At 44.2% G+C, this 19,279-nt stretch overlaps 1 protein-coding gene across 2 annotated transcripts; it reads left to right on the top strand.

Annotated features, from left to right (window-relative positions):
- Positions 1 to 416: 416 nt before the first annotated feature.
- On the top strand, positions 417 to 18,692 carry ldb3b (LIM domain binding 3b). 2 transcript variants are annotated; one of them, XM_080456071.1, is made up of 9 exons: positions 417 to 739; positions 6,847 to 6,998; positions 7,877 to 7,955; positions 12,393 to 12,415; positions 13,806 to 14,003; positions 14,957 to 14,980; positions 16,667 to 16,836; positions 17,200 to 17,236; positions 17,982 to 18,692. In XM_080456071.1, exons 1-9 carry the CDS (start codon positions 644 to 646, stop codon positions 18,076 to 18,078), a joined length of 876 nt encoding a protein of 291 aa, XP_080312197.1. In that variant the 5' UTR covers positions 417 to 643; the 3' UTR covers positions 18,079 to 18,692. The 2 variants fall into 2 exon arrangements, with proteins under 2 accessions (XP_080312197.1, XP_080312198.1); XM_080456072.1 differs by lacking the exon at positions 14,957 to 14,980 and having other exon boundaries at positions 429 to 739.
- The last annotated feature ends 587 nt before the right edge of the window (positions 18,693 to 19,279 follow it).

The following is a 19,279-nucleotide window of genomic DNA, read 5'->3' as shown; positions in this document are numbered from 1 at the left end:
CCCTCAGCGCCCTGCCACTGTGCATACAGTAGCTAACTCCTCTTCTTCTTATTCACTAGCAACTTTTAACTGCTGGTGACTTTTTTCCTGTTTGTTCGTTTGTTTTGCTTGGTTGCACTGAGCTCTCTGCTCAGAAGTTCCTGCAGGAGTTCCTCAGGGGTAAGAGTTTGAGGTTCTTGCATGGGTCTGGGAGGGAGTAGGGGATGGCTATGGATATTTGAGGTTGTTTGGGACTGTGTTGTGGTGAGGACTGACTGGCCACTCTTCAGTCCAGTTTGGCGACAGCTCACTCACGCACTTTGTGTGTGTGTGCGTGCGTGCGTGTGTGTGTGTGTGTGTGTGTTACAGCAAAGAAGTTCCACAGGCATCTAACCCACCCCCCCATCGCCGCCCTACCAAAGATACCCCCCCACCCAACCAACCCCACCCCACCCCAACCCCGGGTGTTTGTCCTGAGCGCTGGGAGCAGACGGTCGAGAGAAGGTTCCACGCGGTACTGAGGAGGTCGAAAAACAGCCGTCGGCAAAGGGAACAGCGGAGTAACAGGCAGTAACAGGGAACGGGGAACGGGGAGCAGCAGGAGAACGTATAGAATTTGAAGGGAATTGTCGGAGGAGCGCGGTTGGTTTGCTAATAGCTGAAGATGGCCGCGTACACAGTGACTCTGACCGGCCCCGCGCCATGGGGCTTCAGACTACAGGGAGGGAAGGACTTTAACATGCCCCTCACCATCTCCAGGGTAAGGACCACACAGCTACATATATATGTGTCAATATTTCACATTTCATACAATATTCAAAACATGGTCAAAATCATGTTTTGGACACATGCACCTGTAATGTGTGCTGGCCTGGTGTGTGTCTATCCATATGCATGTGTGAGGGTGTGTCTGCATGAGGATATAATTATATATACGTATATGAGTGTCTGTGAGTGTGATTACGGTATGTGTGAGTGTTATGTAATGTTATAATACCTGATGACGACACACGTCACAGATGTAACCCTATAGGAGGAGGGTTGAGGTGGAAAGAATGCAGGCTTACTTTTAGTACAAAAACTCATTCTACAAAGTATCCCCCGTTGCTTTTACTCAAGTCACAGAAAGAGTACCTGTACGGAAATGTACTCATGCACTGTGAGGTAATTCAAAACTTGTTAAAAAGATATTGGGGTACTTTGCAGTATATTCTTTCCCGTACCTCCCTCTCTACCCCCCCTCTCTCTCTCTCTCCTGGCTGGTCTGATGGCATATTTACGGCATTTCCTTTAAATAGCGTGGGAGGAAAGCTAGATAGACAGGGATTGAGAGATGGGGAGAGAGGGGGGGACGGGGGGTAATGACAGCTTGTGTTACCTTTGGTAAGCTTTATTCCCTTCAGTTGTGCTCAGTTTCAGTCTTCTGGACCGGTTCCTGGACGGTTATTTAACCACTTGAACCCCCAGCGTTCCTATTATTCTAGGGGGAACATTAGGCCAGAAATAGCCGATCTACAAGCTCGAAACGCGTTTTGAACTTGTAGATCGGCTATTTTTTTGCCGAAGATATTTGGTGTAGACGGAAGAAAGTGGTCAAAGTACGGTTGTAACTCAAATCCGGTTGTTGAGACTATAGAGAGTTTAAGTGGTTGATGTTGATGCAAAGTTTCATCATGGCTGAATGGATGGATGGATCTATGGATAGACATATTTATGAATGGATGGATAGTTGGATGAATGAATGGATGGACAAATAGCTGGATGATGGATGGATATAGGAACCTACAGATAGAAGGAGTTCATGGCTGACTAGACAATAGACAGATGGATGGATGGGTGGGTGGATGACTGCTGTGGCCCAAAGAGTAATGGATGAGTGGGAACAAGTTGGAGAGACAGACCGACAGACAGACAGACAGACAGACAGACAGACAGACAGTGTTATCTTGACGTGGTCAGTCTGCAGCTGTGTGACTCACACAGTAAAACACCTCAGGTGTTGTTTATTTAACTCTGAGTGTGTTTAATTCCTCCGTGTTTGTTCAGCTCTCGAGTTCAATCGTTTCACTGTGCCACTGACGTTGCTCCACTTCCTCATTGTTGTTCACATACATACTGTATGTATGACACAATGTTCACTGTTGTTCATGGCTGTGTGTGTGTGCGTGTGTGTGTGCGTGTGCATGTGTGTGTGTGTGCGTGCGTGTGCGTTTATGCATGCTTCAGTGTTTATCAGTGAGATAGCGTGTGTGACATTGGTGTCATGCCGGGCTGTCAATTCGGGCCTCCCCGACATCTATTAGTTTATAGTTTTGTCATCCAGCGAGGGCCTCAGGGCTTTGATCCGTGTCCAATATGACATCGTATTGTTGGATCTGCTGCGTTTATCCTCTCGGCTCTGACAGGCACACAATAAAACATGGATGCTTTAGATGTGACAATTCAGGGTGACATTACGGTTTGACGCTATGCCCTGGCGTCGTTTTGGATTTCAACATAGCCTACATCATTTTCCAGGACCTAATAATGGACTTTGGAAAGAAGAGGAGTGAAGTCACTAAATTCCTCACATCTTGTTAGCCGGACTCGTGATTATTGCAATGGGGGGAAGCTATAGTCTTACTATGTAATGGACTGAAGCAGAGCGTCTATGTTCCTTGGTGTCATTTTGGGTAACTGCAGTGAAGTAACCTAGAATATTTGGCTCATTTGTTGAAGCTAGCTGTCAGGCAGTTTGCAGATGTCAGGGAATATTTATACGACTCGCGTTAATGATACAGTGTGCTTGTCATTCATCATGTTTTGCAACGCGTCCCCAAAGCAATATGCGAAGATTGGTCTTGAAGTATATATGATTCATGCGAAAAGGTGTGTGTGTGTGTGTGTGTGTGTGCGTGTGCGTGTGATTTCTCTTGAGTCGACAGCCTTGTGTCAGTGATACATTTACACACCCCCCGAAACATCCGTCTCCACACTTCATTACACAACCAAGCGCGCACGATCACATGCGTGCTCAGTGCTCACCCGCACAAAGAAACTCATACATATTTGATGTACAGTACAAGTAAATAGTATAATGAATGGACTAGCAAAACACCAATTTATTTTGAGGTGAGCAAAAAAAGCCTCTCTTTTTTTTATCCATAAAAATAACTACGGAGAGCCTGAGGAATTGATGGGAGATGCAGGTGAAGAGAGGCACATATTGGAGGCTCAGGTGGCAGAGAGCAGAGGCACTGTAGTGTATACTGTATATATATACGTATTACATAAGTAGCACAGTACAGCGAGTACAGTTCTATACACTGTAGGTAAATAAAGTCCAGAGAGAGAGAGAGAGAGAGAGAGAGAGAGAGAGAGAGAGAGCTCTCAAGTGAGTGTCAGTAGCAGCTGACAGCATTGGGGGACGGGGGGGGGGGACGGGGGGGGGTATGGGGGGCAGCGCAGGGTCACACAGAGCGAAGTGGCAGGCATTTCAACGGTGACACTTATTTTTAACTCCTTTAACGAGTTGCCTGTAAGCCTAGACTAAAGTATTGCTCCCAGAGATGCTATAGCTCTGTACCGCTGGCCCACTCCAAACCACAGCTCACTAAAACATGATTTATCCTCCCATCCATCACACGGCACATCGTTGCTTGCGGAAAACAACTTGTTTTCAAGCTGCTAACTTGAAAATCGGTTATTTTCGGCAAGTGACACTATCGTACTTTGAACTATGAAATTAGGCCTACAGGCCTTTACACTCTGGGGGCGTGGCGAATAAACAGTGATGCAATACTTGCAGTATCTGCAGTGCAGAAGCTTAAGGTCTTTGCACACCGCAGGAGTGTAAATAGCTAAAATGATAACGAATTGTTGGGAAATATTTCACATCAAACTATTCATACAGGTTGATGCTTTTATTCACAGTGAAAAATCAGCTTGTAAAATCAGCTTGTAGATTGGCTATTATAGAAATGAATGCAAAAGATTCTGACTATTATGCAAAATTATTTTGATTATCTCAAATAATTGTGATCAGGCGATTATGTAATAATTGCGATCAGGCCTATACCTGAGTAGCCTGGTAAACACCCCCTCCCTCCGGAAATCTCATGCATTGCATTGCATTTGGTTTCAGGAAGGAGGGTCTGGGATTGCTCACAGAGTAAAGCTGCCCGAACCGCTGCGCATACGAACCAATCAGCGGCTGCTAGGGGCGGGATCATCCAATCACCTGCCTAGTAGCTTGAAAAAATAAAACTCCGTCTGTCATCGATTCTGCGCCCGGAGTCTCAGATGCAAGTACGCTGTGAAACAAAATGTGTGTCGCAAGCTTCTTTCATTTGACGGAGTGAGGTTAATACCTGAGAGGCCCAGAACCCTTCATTGCATCCTAGCTGCTCTTCACCACTCGTTCTTTGTATTGTCTTACAAGCACACAAGAGTAAGATTATTTGGTTTTGGTCCCTCAGCATTGTAGCAACAATAGCAACAATAGCAAAGGAATAATAAAGAACAGCAACAAAAGTAAGAAATAAGACATTACATCTTATTCACTTCTTTGTCACTTTTTAAGATAAGATCAAGCTTCATTGATCCCAGGGGGAAAGTCAGTAGCAGCAAAAGCAGTGAGAATGAAAAACAGATACCCCCCTCCCCCCCCCCCCCCCCACACACACACACACACTCACACTTTGAGTGGCAGGTACACCCACGCATTCACTCAGAGACCTGCTCACATCATGAACTATATGCGTCTCATGCACCCAACAGCACCACACTACATGTCATCATACACACCTCATACTAAGGGACCGCAATGGAAACAAGCTGTAAGAATGTAGTATGTGACGTAAAAACATCAATCAATTAATCAATCAATAATAAGAGCCGATAAAGAAAGTTTTGTATAGGCCTACGCAAACTTCTAGCATATAGCTGAATGAAAACGGGAAAATATATTGTTTTATTTGTCCGTGTGTCCGTCAGTGCAGGGAGATAGGAGGCTTTCCACACTGTATAGCAAGTGAGAAACAAAATCCGCCCGAACGTAGCAAAGCAGTCTGCATGGATCCCAGGCTATGTCTGATTGGCACTACTGTATGTATTGAGATAACAAGTTATATAGTTTCACGAGCTGCAGCTTTTAACTTCAAATATCTCCTTTTGGAAATAATTAGTCACATTTGTGGCAGTGATTAGATTATGTTTAGAGGGGGAAGTATGACAGTTGTTCGATACTGGTTGACTCAACATGACACCATTGTATTCAGTTAACTGTAACATCAATCCAGGCAAAAGTCCACGATGAATATTAATAATGCACATTGCTTATTCTAAAAGAATGGGGTTCATCTGTGAATGGTTGAGAGCAGGGTGGTGTCTGGATTCAGGAGATTACAGGAGATCACATGCAGACAACACAATTCCTGAATATTGCTTAGCCCATGGGAGTTCCCAAACCCCTGGGCTTTTCCATGCAGAGGACCCCCAAATAGCATGGCTGCGGGGAAATGGCATAGAAAATACCACCACCACTGCCACCACCCCCCACACTTTGAAAATCAGTGACTTAGCCCTATTTTAGTGCCACTGTTATAGCTACTTTAACTCATTCTGTATAGCTTCTAAAGCCATAACAGTCTTTATCGACTAGCGAACACATTTGGTCAACGTTTCCGTATCAAACTGTCCTGTTTGATAGCAGTGAGCTTGATAAGAAGAGGCTTTGCGTATTAGCGCTGCGCCTCCACTTAGCCTATTGGCCTATCAGAGATTTTATCCAGCCCTCCGGGGTAGCTATAGCCTCAGGGATTTTTTTTAATGATGCTGCCTCAGCATTGACGTTTAAGGCGTATTTAATCTAATGCATCTTCATTGCTGAGTTGCAACCTATTACAGTTTGGAGAGAAGAGTTTGGAGCTGTGACATACTGTACATGCAGGTCCTGTGTCACACAAACAAAGGACTGAGGTGTGGATTCCAACTCAACAAAAATGTTCTCATGTGTGTGTGTGTGTGTGTGTGTGCGTGTGCGTGCGCACACGCATCCATCTCTAGAGCAGTAGTTCAAACTTTTAATTTCAAGCACTGCGTTCTACATTATAGACCCCCATAACTCTGACAGCGTGCAAATGGAACCAAATGGACCCGTAAGGGTAGCCTGGCTCCACCCCCTGAATCCTTTGCCTAGCATTCAGGGTCTGGTGACGCTTTCGAAGGCGGGTGTTTCTCGGTTGAAAATCTGTACGACGAATCGGGATCGGGACAATCCAGTATGAACCAATCGCGTTGGTTCATAGTGGAGTCCCACTTTGGCCACGCCCCCATCTCAGAACTCCGCTGCATTGAGAGGGCTTTCAGACTGAATAATGGAGTGAAACGAAATGAAAATTCAGGCTGAGTGTCAGGCTACCGTAAGGGTCCATTTGGTTCCATTTGCACGCTGTCAGAGTTACAAACATGTACTGTAAGTGTCCATTTCGTTGCCCAACTATCAATCATTTTGGCTGGAGTGGGAACACCCTGGAAGCCTCTCAAGGACCCCTGCTTTGGGGTCCCCGGACCAAACTGTCCTGTTGACACCCACCAGTGGTGTAAAGTAACTACTAACGTACATGTACTCAAGTAATGTACTTAAGTACACTTTTGTGGTGTTTTTGCTTTACTGGAGTATTTCCAAAAAACGGGACATTCTGCATAATGAGTACTTTTACTTTTGGTACTTTAAGTTCCAATGCTTTCATACTTCGACTCAAGTAAATTTTGAACAATATATTACTTGTAACGGGGCATTTTTATATTGCGGTATTGATACTTTTAATTAAGTAACAAATGTGAGTACTTCCTCCATCACTGACCCCCACCCCTCTCCCTCCATAGATAACTCCTGGCAGCAAGGCCGCGGGTGGCAGCCTGTCCCAGGGAGACGTCATCTCTGCCATCGACGGCGTCAGCACCGACGGCATGACACATCTGGAGGGTCAGAACAAGATCAAGCAGGCCATGAACAAACTGGATCTCTCCATGCTCAAGTAAAGTTTTACTTTAGTTTAGGTGCTTTGAAAAGCTGTGGTGTAAAAGTCACTTTACTCAATTACTGTACTCGGTATGCTTTTCAGGAATTTTTACTTTACTGGAGTGTTTCCAATTTTCAATACTTTTACGTAACTATTTCAGCCCTGTTTAAACTTTGGTTATTTGAAAATAGCCGATCTACAAGCTCACAACGCACCGCATTGTGACGCGTTGTGAGCTACAGGACATATGATAACTTGTGAAACGGGACATTCTGCTTATACTTTTGGTACTTTAAGTATATTTTGATGCCAATATTTTTGCACTTTTTATTACCAGACTTTTACTTCTAGTTGTAACAGAGTGTTTCTACATTACAGTATTGATGCTTTTACTTAAGTGAAAATGTTAGTACTTTTTCCGCCACTGTTAAAGTCATAACACAAGTTAAAACAATTTGAGGATATAACACAATAAAGTCCAAGGACTTATTTCCATTGTGGTCCTCTCACACATAACAAGTAAATATCATAACGTAAGTCATGTACAATGTAGCCTACAATAAATAAAATAAATATTTCAGACAAGACAACATTACATTTAAACTGACCCACAACCAACAGCCCTTCATATCCTAACCTAAAAAAAACTGAACTTTGGAATCTTTTCCAATAACCAAGACTTTTGTTTGAAGTAAGTTTAACTGAAACATCCAGGCTGTTCCATTGGGTAGCCTTTCTCAGCTTGACCATTAAATTTGACAAGTGATAAGTTTGATAAGTGGCTTGTCATATAAAGTTTTATTATCATGCTGAGTCGATATAAAAACCCACCAGGCGTGTTGGCAGTTTGTACGTTAAGGGCGTGTTTTGTTCTGTTCTGTTGTGTCCCTCAGGTCAAGACGTGCCGCTACATTTCCCTCATCAGCACCCTCCAGAATGGACTCTCCCCTGCCAGTTATCCCACACCAGAAGGTATCAACTTAACACCAAGTCGATTCACTCACGTACAATAACAACAATACGTAACACTTCCCCAATACCTTACCTACTTTAATGCGTAGAAAAACATCACATTACAACAAGCCAGTTAGACAAATCCATACACAAAAAAATGCAACTGTATTATGTTTCTGTTGTTTTCTGTTCATGTTGAATGTATGATGTTTTATGTTTGAAAGAATGCCACAAAAACCCCAAGCAAGATTTCAATGGCTGAATCCTGCTGCCCTCTAGTGTATAGTATTCAAACTGCAACTTCACCTTTATTGAAAGGCAGCTGGGGGAGTCGGATGTCAACAACAAGCCACAAATAAACAAAAGAGGGAATAAATGTCTAGCAGGCTGTCTGCCTTGCCTGTAATAGGCCTTCATCTGTCCAGCTGTCTGTATCTCTTTTTGTCTGTGTCCAATAGGGCTGCACGATATTAGGAAACCATGCGATGATATTGCGATGACGATTCTCGATCGTTAACAAATATTGAAGTATATGCAGTTTGAATGTCTTTCTGCCTTAGGTTTGCTGCTTACATAGAATCCCCAGAAATGAAAAGCCTTACTGCAGTGGTTCTGAAACTTTTTAATTTCAAGGACCCTCATACAGTAACTCTGAGAGCAAATGGAACCAAAAGGACCCGTAAGAGTCCATTTGGTTCCATTTGTACAATATCAGAGTAACAGACCTGTAAAGGCCCTTTTAGAATATATACAGTATACCGTATACCATTTAATGCAGTTCAAGCAGCCTTTTGAGAATTGAATGTTGATATTGCGATGACGATACATGTTCTATATATTGTGCAGCCCTAGTGTCCATGTTCCCTATAGCCTGGGATCCAGTCTGATTAACTACTGTACGCTCGGCTGATTTTTTTTTTCTCACATCGCTTATCAGTCTGGTCAGCCTCCTATTTGACTCGTATTTTAATGACGTAGGCAAGTCAGGAAGTGACTCAAGTTTTACATTGGACAACACTGGTTCTACCCCCCCTACAGACCAATCAGAAGCCGCGAGTCATTTTCACTCGTTTGCGCACGGAGATAGGAGGCTTTCCAGACTGTATAGCGAGTGAGAAACAAAATCCGCCGAACGTAGCGAAGCAGTCTGGATCCCGGGCTACATGTCCCCTCTCTTCCTCCTTTTCAAGGAGGTTGAACAGGAGGTAAAAGAGGATGCCACCGCTGGTCCTCCTACAACCGAAGACGAACCTGAAATGGAGCAGCCGGTATCTTGCGGAATCCGTCTGGCCAGAAGGCCCTCCACTAAGTACCTCTTCCAGACCCCGTCGAAAAAGCAGGCAGAACCGGAAGCCGTGCTGCTGCCCCCTCCTCCCCCGACCCCTCCTCCGACCCCGGTCAAACCCCCCGCCTCCCCTCAGCCGCCGGCGGTTGCTACGCCCGGCCAGGGGCAGTACAACACGCCCATCGGCTTATACTCTGCCGAGACGCTTAGGGAGATGGCTATGATGCAGGGGAAAGTAGGAAAGGCTGGCGGCAGCAGCAGACTGTCACTACCAGGGTAGGTGGCTTAAGGGGTTTAGGGAACGGCCTCCGATTATGTCACAGAAGAATCTCTTAATACATTCTAACTCGGGCCAGCCTACCAACACACCTGAGCTAACCTCCACGCAAACGCAGCGGGTTGGTGATGTCACTCTGCACTTGACTTTGCAGGTTGTGTGTTTTAACACAGTATAAGTCACAGGGTGCAAAGCGTTCCCCTGTCCTAACTGTAGGTCACGCTAAGATGAATTGGGCAGAGGGCATGCCATCATAACACCACCCACCACGCACCTACCATCCCTCCCTCCCTCCCCACTGTCTGAGTTCATATTAACAGTCAGCGACCGTGATAAAATGGACACTCAGAACATTCCGTCGTTATCTCCGGGACGCATTCCTGCCACGTGTGTGTGTGTGTGTGTGTGTGTACGAGAGTGTGTGCCCCTGTGCACTATTCCTGGAACGCGCAGGAACACTCCTTGGCCCACCTCCAGGTAACTCGGAGCACGGCAGGCTGAAAGGTGACCTATTGGGCTGTAAGGTCGTCTGAGGAGCTTTGTCACAGCCACATCACCGCCTCATTATGAAAGCTTGACCTCCTGTGACCTCATCGCCTCATTCCATCGTCTTCTTTTTAGTGAATAAAGTGTTTATTTTTCACAATGTACTGGTAGAGCAGTGATTCTCAAATGGTTTTTAGCCAGCCACTGGCTCTGAACTTCGACGGATTTTTTCCGCCTACACCAAATCTCTTCACCAACAATAGCCGATCTACAAGCTCACAACGTGACACGTTGTGAGCTTGTAAATCGGCCATTTTTGGCTATTTGAGATCCTATGTTTGGGTAGGACCACTACTGGTCGACTAGAGGTATCGCATGATGCACAAAGCGCAATATCTCCCAAAGCTAAAGTTGCCGTTCCGTCTTAGCTCAGCGGTAGCCATTTCATCCCTCGCATCAGTCGCATGGCCCGGCCTCAAAATGGGATCATTCTCAACGGCAGAACATCCGGATGGTCTGTTTCAGTTGGATGGGGAAGGCGGGGTCTGTTTCAGTTGGATGGGGAAGGCGGGGTCTGTTTCAGTTGGATGGGGAATGCGGGGTCTGTTTCAGTTCAAAAGTGTCATTAGAGGTCAGAGTCCATGGTAGATCTATTATTCCAAGTTATGTTCGATCAGTCGTCTGTCGCTCTGAGCAATCAGCAAAATCTGAAGCCGATACTGGCTGCAAAAATGTCTAATGAAATAGTGTACGCTCTGAGGTACAGTACAGTGTGTTTACACAGATCAGCTGGAGGAAAGGTGGGGGGGCTTTTCTCTGAAGGAGTGCTCAGCATGGAAGGGGAGGAAGGGGTGGGAATCATCGGCGAGGTTGATTGAGGCCGAGGGGCGGGGTCCGTGACATATGCTCCAGTATCAATCTCCACTAATCTCTTTGCCCTCTGGCCACTGTAAATGTTCAGCCAAACTGTACGACTAGAAGAACATACCACCACCGATGACGATGATGACACTCTCATGTCCCAATGGTCGGTTAACCACTGAATCGCTCTTTTATATTTCGTTGAACGACGTAGCACACCTGCAAGCTCTTTTTGTGAAAATACAGGAACATTTGGGGACATTTTTGAAAACTTTTGACACTACTTATGATGACATTCCCAAAATAGGGACTCCAGGTCTAAAGTGGTTAAAGGGCTGATGCTCATTGTGGTGTGCGCACACACACACACTCACTCACTCACACACGCGCACACACACACACACACGCGCACGCACAGGGGGAACAGCTGCTGGTCACCATCATGGAATGTTCCTCTCTGGTTACCCACCATCATGCCAAATCCCCTGGATGTCCCAGAGATAGATCCCATCTCTATATGCGTACCACCACCGGCACGGAGCCATCCCATGTGCATGGGGACATCCACGACGTGCCGTGCACGGTGCCATCCACGTGCACCATGCGCTTGGCCCTTACCTACAGTACGCAGCACACGTGCACACAGTGTGGCCCATCATGTAATTTCCAAAATAATTGGGGAAAGTGATACAGCGTAACTGTGTTGTATATATGTGTGTTTGTGTTTGTGTTCATATATGTTCTGGCCACTGCGTGTGGATGTTATCCAGTGGTAAAACTTAACTAAGTTTACTGTGTTTAAGTACAATTTTGAGGTACTTGTGCTTTATTGAGCATTTTGATTATTTTCATCCACTTCCACTATATTTTGTAGGCAAATGTTGTGCACGTCCTTTATTTATTGTAGTTCGTTTTCAGATTGAGGTGAACCAAATTAATTAAGTATAATCAACAACTACTTTGGGATGTATAGATTAAGTAAAGATACAGCTATATTGATGAGGGGATCACAAGCTGCATAGCAGTACATAATGTAGTTAAAATACCACCACACCCCCAACATAAACTACACATTAATGCATAAATAATTATAATGTAATATTTAATAATTTAAAATGGACTATTCTGCATTATTTGTATTTTTTAAAGTAGATTTTGACCTTATAATACTTCAATTAAAAAAATAGTTTTTCTTGTAACATTTCTAATTTTCTATTGTACAGTTAGTTAGTATTTCTCCACTGTGGTATTTCTACTTTTACTCAAGTACTTCTTCCACCACTGCTGCTTTCATGTGTCAGAGGTGCCTCTGCTCCTGTCAGTCACTTGTGAAGGACGCAGGGGACTCTGGGAAATATTCCAGCGCTGAGAAAAGCCAGCTATTCTGGCCTGTAGCTGGTATTACAGCACCGTACTGTTGGGACACATTCCTATGATGATTTCAAACGTATTATTTTAATCTATTGCGCTCTCTCTCTCTCTCTCTCTCTCTCTCTCTCTCTCTCTCTCTCTCTCTCTCTCTCTCTCTCTCTCTGGTGTGTTATAGGTCATTGCAAACACAGCTGCAAAGTCAGTACCATGAAGTATTGCAGTGCTGAATGTGCATGGACTCTTGCTCGTTTAGTGTGTGTGTGTGTGTGCGCGTGTGTGCGTGTGTGCGTGTGCGTGCGTGCGTGCGTGCGTGCGTGCGTGCGTGCGTGCGTGCGAGAGAGCAAATGAGATGAGTGAGAATCTTTAAAAGTGTGCATTCCTTTTTTTGCATTGGTTTGCATTTGTAGAACAGAATCTGGTCCACTGTTGTGTCAGTGGTGTGTGCTCTGCTGTGAAGTGTTTCTATCCCATTTGGGGATGAAACCCCACCGTATGCTGAAGTCATACGGTGCTTAACATGCTGTTCTGGCATGTTGAGAGCGCTGGCGGTTCTATTTCAGTGCCTATGCACGAATAAACCACCAATTTGTGATGCATCATTAACTCGTGTACATCTGGCGGCCTTAGTATGTCAAGCATACTGTACATGTTGTGTGAACGGGTTCATATTCATGTATATTAATGCATGTGTGTGTTGAACCAGGATATCAGACATGTGTTAAAACACATGTCTGTGTTGTACACACATATTGCACACAGTGATATGTGTCAGTATGGGGTGGCGTGTGTATTCTGCTGTCATTTTCTGGTTGATAATTGCATATGGTGACCTGGTGTGATTGACGTGCTGGCAGTTCTAAACCATCTGCATGCATTTGGTTTTAATAGGACTTTGGGCCACATTGATGCTAGGGTTGCACTAATGCCCTGTCCAATTATTGGTGTTGATACACAAAAAAATTAAGCGTATTTATTATGTTAATAATTTGTTGGTTTTGTCAGGCATGCAGTTTCATTCAGAGGAATGCTGTTGTAAAATATAAATATTTGACTTTGCTGAATCATTTAGAAGTTGTGTGAAACTGTGCTGTTTAAAAGATGTAGGCTAGCTAATTATCACAGATGAGGCAGTGTTCTTCTAATCTGCTAGCTATCTGTATGACACGATACGTTTTCATTATTATTTGACTGCTACTTAGCACCAGAACTTGTTAATTCAGAAATTGCAGTATCCATATTACCTGCAGTGAGCCATATACAGTAAATTCATAATTTGTATAATTGAGTACACTGTCAGGAGGCCCTATACACATGGTAGGTACAATTAACTATGAAGTGATACAGTACAACAGCTCTCTCTGCCGGCCTGTTTCAATACTTCACCTGAACGCTGCAACCTCCTGGCTGCACCTCAATGTTGTCTGTGCTCTTGTATTTCTCCCCCTTTCCATCGGTCTCTTCTGGGCTCCGGTGGTCTGCACCATTTTGACTGAACCACCCCCACCCCCACCCCACCACCACCCTCCTCCTACTGATCCCCCCTCTTGATCACTTGACCCCGCCTCACCTCCCCCCTGTCTGACTCCAGTGTGGAGTACACCCCCAACTTCAACCCCATTGCCCTGAAAGACTCTGCCCTGTCGACCCACAAGCCCATCGAGGTGAGGGGTCCGGGGGGCAAAGCCACCATTGTTCACGCCCAGTACAACACGCCAATCAGCATGTACTCTCAGGATGCCATCATGGACGCCATCGCCGGACAGTCACAGGCAAAGGGACACGAGGGGTAAGTGCGCCACTTGGGGGCCATGCTGATATAATGTAGTCCTAGTTCCAGTTCTGTGTTCCTTCTTCTCCTATACGTCATGTGATCCACAGGCATTCTGGAACGCAACGCAAACTGGTCACTTTTCTGCTGGTCAGACCCCGTTTGTAGGTCTGTTCACAGGGCTTGGACCAACATGATTATTTTGAGAGTCTCGTGAAACACATTTTTCAGTTTGACTGCATACACTACCATGTTCATGGTTCCATTCCAACACCTGTGTTTGTGCTTCTCCTCGTTTGTCTGTGCCAATCCCCCCGTGTCCAACTTTGTCCAACTTTGTCCAGGGGCGTCATTAAAAAAACACAAAAAAGTAGAGAAAGGGTGAGGGGGAAAAGTGATGTAGGCTAATGCTTTTATGGTTGCAGACAACAATGTATGTCTATATACTGTAAGTATATAAGCATAATATTTTCAAAGTAATTCTGTGTTCCCAATGTGATATTGACATGATTTTGTGATTACATACAAATAGTATCTCTAGGCTAACGTAGAATCAGTATCACGTCAGTATCATGGTCAGTATACATGGTCAGTATACATGGTCAGTATACATGGTCAGTATACATGTCCGTATCATCATATCATGTAGTCACGTTATGCACAAGACACAGCCAAACACACACACACACACACACATCGAAAGATCATCATTCAGCACAAAATATGTGATTCAAATCGGCAGAAAAGTGCAGAGGTGGTGAAAATACAGTATGCATAAAATAACAACATCTTAGGTTAAATGCATCCATCCCCTGGGACCCCAAAATGACGCCCCCTGACCTTGTCACTCCCTCCCCCCTCCCCTCCCCTCCCCCTACATGCACGTTCATCACTCACTCAATCAATCAACCAATCACACGTTCTCCTTCCCATTCTTTCTGGTTCCTGGTTGGTTCATGTTGTGACCTCAGTGAGGAAGTGGGCTCCCCTCTGGCGTAAGTACTGCGGCGCTCCTTATCTCCATCCACACTCACCTCATATATGGACCCTCCGTGTCCCATATATCAGTGGTTCTCAGTGGTGCTTTTTCATGTCAAGGACCCCCAAACTGACATGTATTTGGCCACGTACCCCCATCTGAAAATGTTGTGTGTGTGCCGGAAGAAACATTTTCAAGATTTTTCAAAAAATATTTTTTTTGAATAGCCAAAGTATAAAATATAGTCAAAGTGGTTAAAATGATGTGACACTGTATTAACTACTTTTTGCTGGGGACCCCCTGGTAACCCCAAAGAACCCCCTGGGGGTCCCCGGACTCCCACTTTGAGAACCAATGCCATATATGTCTCATTTTGTCTCCTTTGTGTCTTGGGTTTGCGAAGAAAAAAGGCTTGTGCATTGTTGGGTCATGTAATGTATGTGTGTATGTCTTGTGAGCTAATATCCCAGTTCTGTTGTGATACTGTGAGGGTTCTAGTCAAGTATGAGGCATAACAGGAGACATGACTGACTAACCCCCCCGAGGTTTGCGTGTCTGTATCTCTGAAGCGGTTACGTTGCATCGTCTTGTTGTGGTGTTTTGGACTATACTCTTGCAGATCGGGACGCTGTCGTGAATGATTGCAATGTGAGATGATGACCGGGTTTTTTGTTCAGGTTAACGGAGGACCTCCTTCTTACAAAAATAACCTTTTGGCCTTGCAGCCTTCGACGGTTTGATGGGATTTCATGGCATGGGAATGTTCTGAGTTGCCGATCGATCGCGAGTCTCTCCTCCACCGACGACCCACCTATACACTCCCCAGCTACACCCTACACACATTCACACTGGACTAACGCTAATGTCTGATATGTACTTATTTCGCTAACATCCATCACAGACTGCTGTCCCACAAGTAAAAGTTAATTTAACTCCGAACAGTGCACACAAAGACACAATCACCTGTGCACACAAATGGTTACTCATCACATACAACAAACATCCTGTCTAAAGCCTAATTTCTGCTATGGTGTCCTGGTGCAACGGTCGCACGACGGTGACCTTCGTGCGGCAAAGTATAAATTAGGCTTAAGAAACACGTATATACACACACACACACGCGTAGCTGAGTGGGTAGAGAGGCCGTCTGGAAATCGGAAGGTAGCCGATTCGACCCTCTGCTCGCCCAGTCTATGTTTCAAAGTGTCTCCGAGCAAGACACTTAAGTCCCAAGATTCCCAACAACTCCCCATGCGCTCGACACAGCCATCTGAGCAACCTATCAGCTGGCTGAAGCTGTAAAAGCAATTTCCCCTTCCACTGGGACTTTCCATACACACACACACACACACACTAGGGGTGTAACGATACAGTAACTGCATCGATTTTTAGATATAGCCACACTTTATCGATAAATGTGTGTATTCTCTGTGTTCATGTCAAGGTGCGGGTTTGTCCATGTGTGTTCAAATACAATGCTCATGTATTTGCCAGAGAATCACTGTGATTTTAAGTCATTGAATCGTATCGCCATGAATGAACCAATATCGTCTATGTATTGTATCGTCAACCATGTATTGTATCGCTGTTAAAATGTATCGTTACACCCCTAACACACACACACACACACACACACACGCACACGCACACGCACACACACACACAGAGCGTGTGCTCATAACGGTGTGTGTCCGCTCCCCAGTGGTGCCTTACCCATCAAGGAGCCAGTGGTGGACTGTGCGTCTCCAGTGTACCAGATGGTGATCCGGCCAGGCGACCGGAGCGAGCAGATGGCTGAATGGGCCCGACGTGCCGCCAACCTGCAGTCCAAGAGCTTCAGAATGCTGGCCCACCTCACCGGCACCGAATACAGTCAGTTTTACTTAAACGTTTATGTTTATTTTTATGTTTAAGCTAGTTCAGAATGTATAATTTGCAGTTGTCTATCTAAAAAATCTAATGACCTGAAACTCAAATCTAAAATCCACTATAATTTAAGAGTCTGCACATTTACAGTATGGGGTTGGTGTTCACCCATATATCTTTTTTTCTCTGTTAATTCCTTTCTTTCTTTCTATCTTTCCTTTCAACCTTTGTTTCTCTATCAATTCCTTTCTTTTCTTCCCTTATCCTTCTTTCATTTGATTATTTGTCTTCCCAGTTTGCCTGTTTTCTGTGTCCTGCCACAGCCCTCATTGTGTGTGTGACTGTGTGTCCATGTTATTCTCCATATAGTGCAAGACCCAGATGAGGAGGCCCTTGCAAGGTCGAGGTAAGACGAATTAAGTGAGAGTAGCTGGAGACATTTCAAAAACCTTTGAAAGGATTCATAGTACGGCATTACAGTATATGAATCCATTCTGCCACGTTACGATGAAGTATAGAATAGGCCTTAAAGGTAGGGTAAGCGATATTTCTTTGTTAAAATAATTGTTAAATAGCTCTCTATTCTGATTGTTCAGGAACAGGAATCTCCCTGTCTCTGCATCTCTTTAGCAAACAGATAGTACATTTTCAGGTCGGGATATTAATTTTATCCAATCAGGAGAGAAAAACAGGATAAACTCTCAAGTGAAATTGGGAGTGATGACACAAAGAAATAAGCAGACAAAATTGGTCTGGAACACTATAAAATTTAAGCTGATAAATAGGTACTCTCTCCTGATTGGCTGAAATTGACAACTCACCTCAATACTTATTTTCTGTTCATAAAAGAGCTGGAGAAACGAGGATACTCCTGTTAGTGAACAAACATAGATATAGAAATGATTACTATCAGAATATAGTGCTTTAACCTTTTAACAAAAACTGTTTTGTTTTAACCAAACAATATCACTTATACCCTACCTTAAGTGGTTAATCAATTACAAAACACAAACACAGCCTCTGTCTGAATAAAATAAGTATGTGCAACGACCAGACCCCATCAGAATGGTGTTATAAAAACGTAAAAATCATCAAATTAGGTCCGCCACTGTGTGTCAGTGTGCTGACGACTCTCCTGTCCGCCCCACCAGAGAGAAGTTCGAGTCGGAGGTAAAGGGCCCTCGCTTTGCCAAACTGAAGAACTGGCACAACGGACTGTCTGCACAGATTCTCAACATCCAGCAGTGAAGACGGTGCCGGAGGCGATCGGATCGGAACAGAGAAGACAAGAGGAGAACGAACATACAAGGGAGTAAGGACAAGGACAACAAGCACATAGGAGACGGAGAGAGGAAAGAGAGGGAGGGTTTAACTCCTTAGGAATGTGAGTTAGCGTATTAGCCTAGACTAGTAGAATGTTACTTAGCCATTAGCGTGAGAGTGCTATCTGTTGTTAATAAGCTCGGTTTGAGCTGTACCTGTCCTATGTATCTATCTACACGACCTCGCTTCTAGTTTTGTTTTGTTTTAATTTCATTTGTTTTTTGTTTTTTGTTTGTTTTTTTCTTTTAGTTTTTTTTTGTTCTGCATCTCTTAAATTAAAGGGAATTGTACAAAAAAGTATTGAAGAGAAACTGTAAAACTGACTATCTTTTCTGTCCCCATTCTGTACGTAACATACACAGATATATTATGTCCAATATGTCACAGAGCATGCTTGTGAGAAGAAGGCACGACGTGGAGACATATTTACACACTCATACAGACACTTATCCACATGCACAAAATACTGTATGTAAAAAAATGCACACATGAAAAATGTACTGATGTCAATGTGAATAAATATTTTCTTTAAACCAAAATGTGGAGTGTTGAATGTTAATGAGCTTACACACACACACACACACACACACACACACACACACACACACACACAAACAAAATCTGGAAACCCCAATCTACACTGTAAACTCCTCAGTGTTAATCTATCTCTGAGAGTTACAGACCCTTAAGAGTCAATTTGGACCTCCGGTGGTCCTCGGACTCGACGTTGAGAAACCGCAAAAACCTTCTAAACTAAACCCTACTTCATTGACGTGCCTTGTTGGGTATGAAAACTTTTTAAACTACTGTACTGCATTAATCACAGTACAGGTTTCTCTAACTACAGACTGGCTATGAGATTCACCCACAGCACACATATATACTGTAAGAAAGGGCAGGAAGGCCAGCATGAGGAAGTGTCTACATCCCATATTCTTCAGGTTTCCGTTTTTTTAAAGCTAACATGCAGCAGACGGAGTGAAAATCTGTCGATGCGATTACACAACAATTTTTGGCCTTTTTATAAAGCTGAATCATCGTTTGCTGATAGTTATGCGACGTCTGTGCGGCCATTAAAGGATTATTCCAAGCCTTCAAGATGAAAAATCATAATGATATAAAATGA

Source organism: Gymnoscopelus braueri (assembly GCF_963280865.1).
Source record: "Gymnoscopelus braueri genome assembly, chromosome: 17".
Lineage (NCBI taxonomy): Eukaryota > Metazoa > Chordata > Actinopteri > Myctophiformes > Myctophidae > Gymnoscopelus > Gymnoscopelus braueri.
The sequence above is the reverse complement of the archived record's forward strand: the minus strand, read 5'-3'. Positions and strand labels throughout refer to the sequence as shown.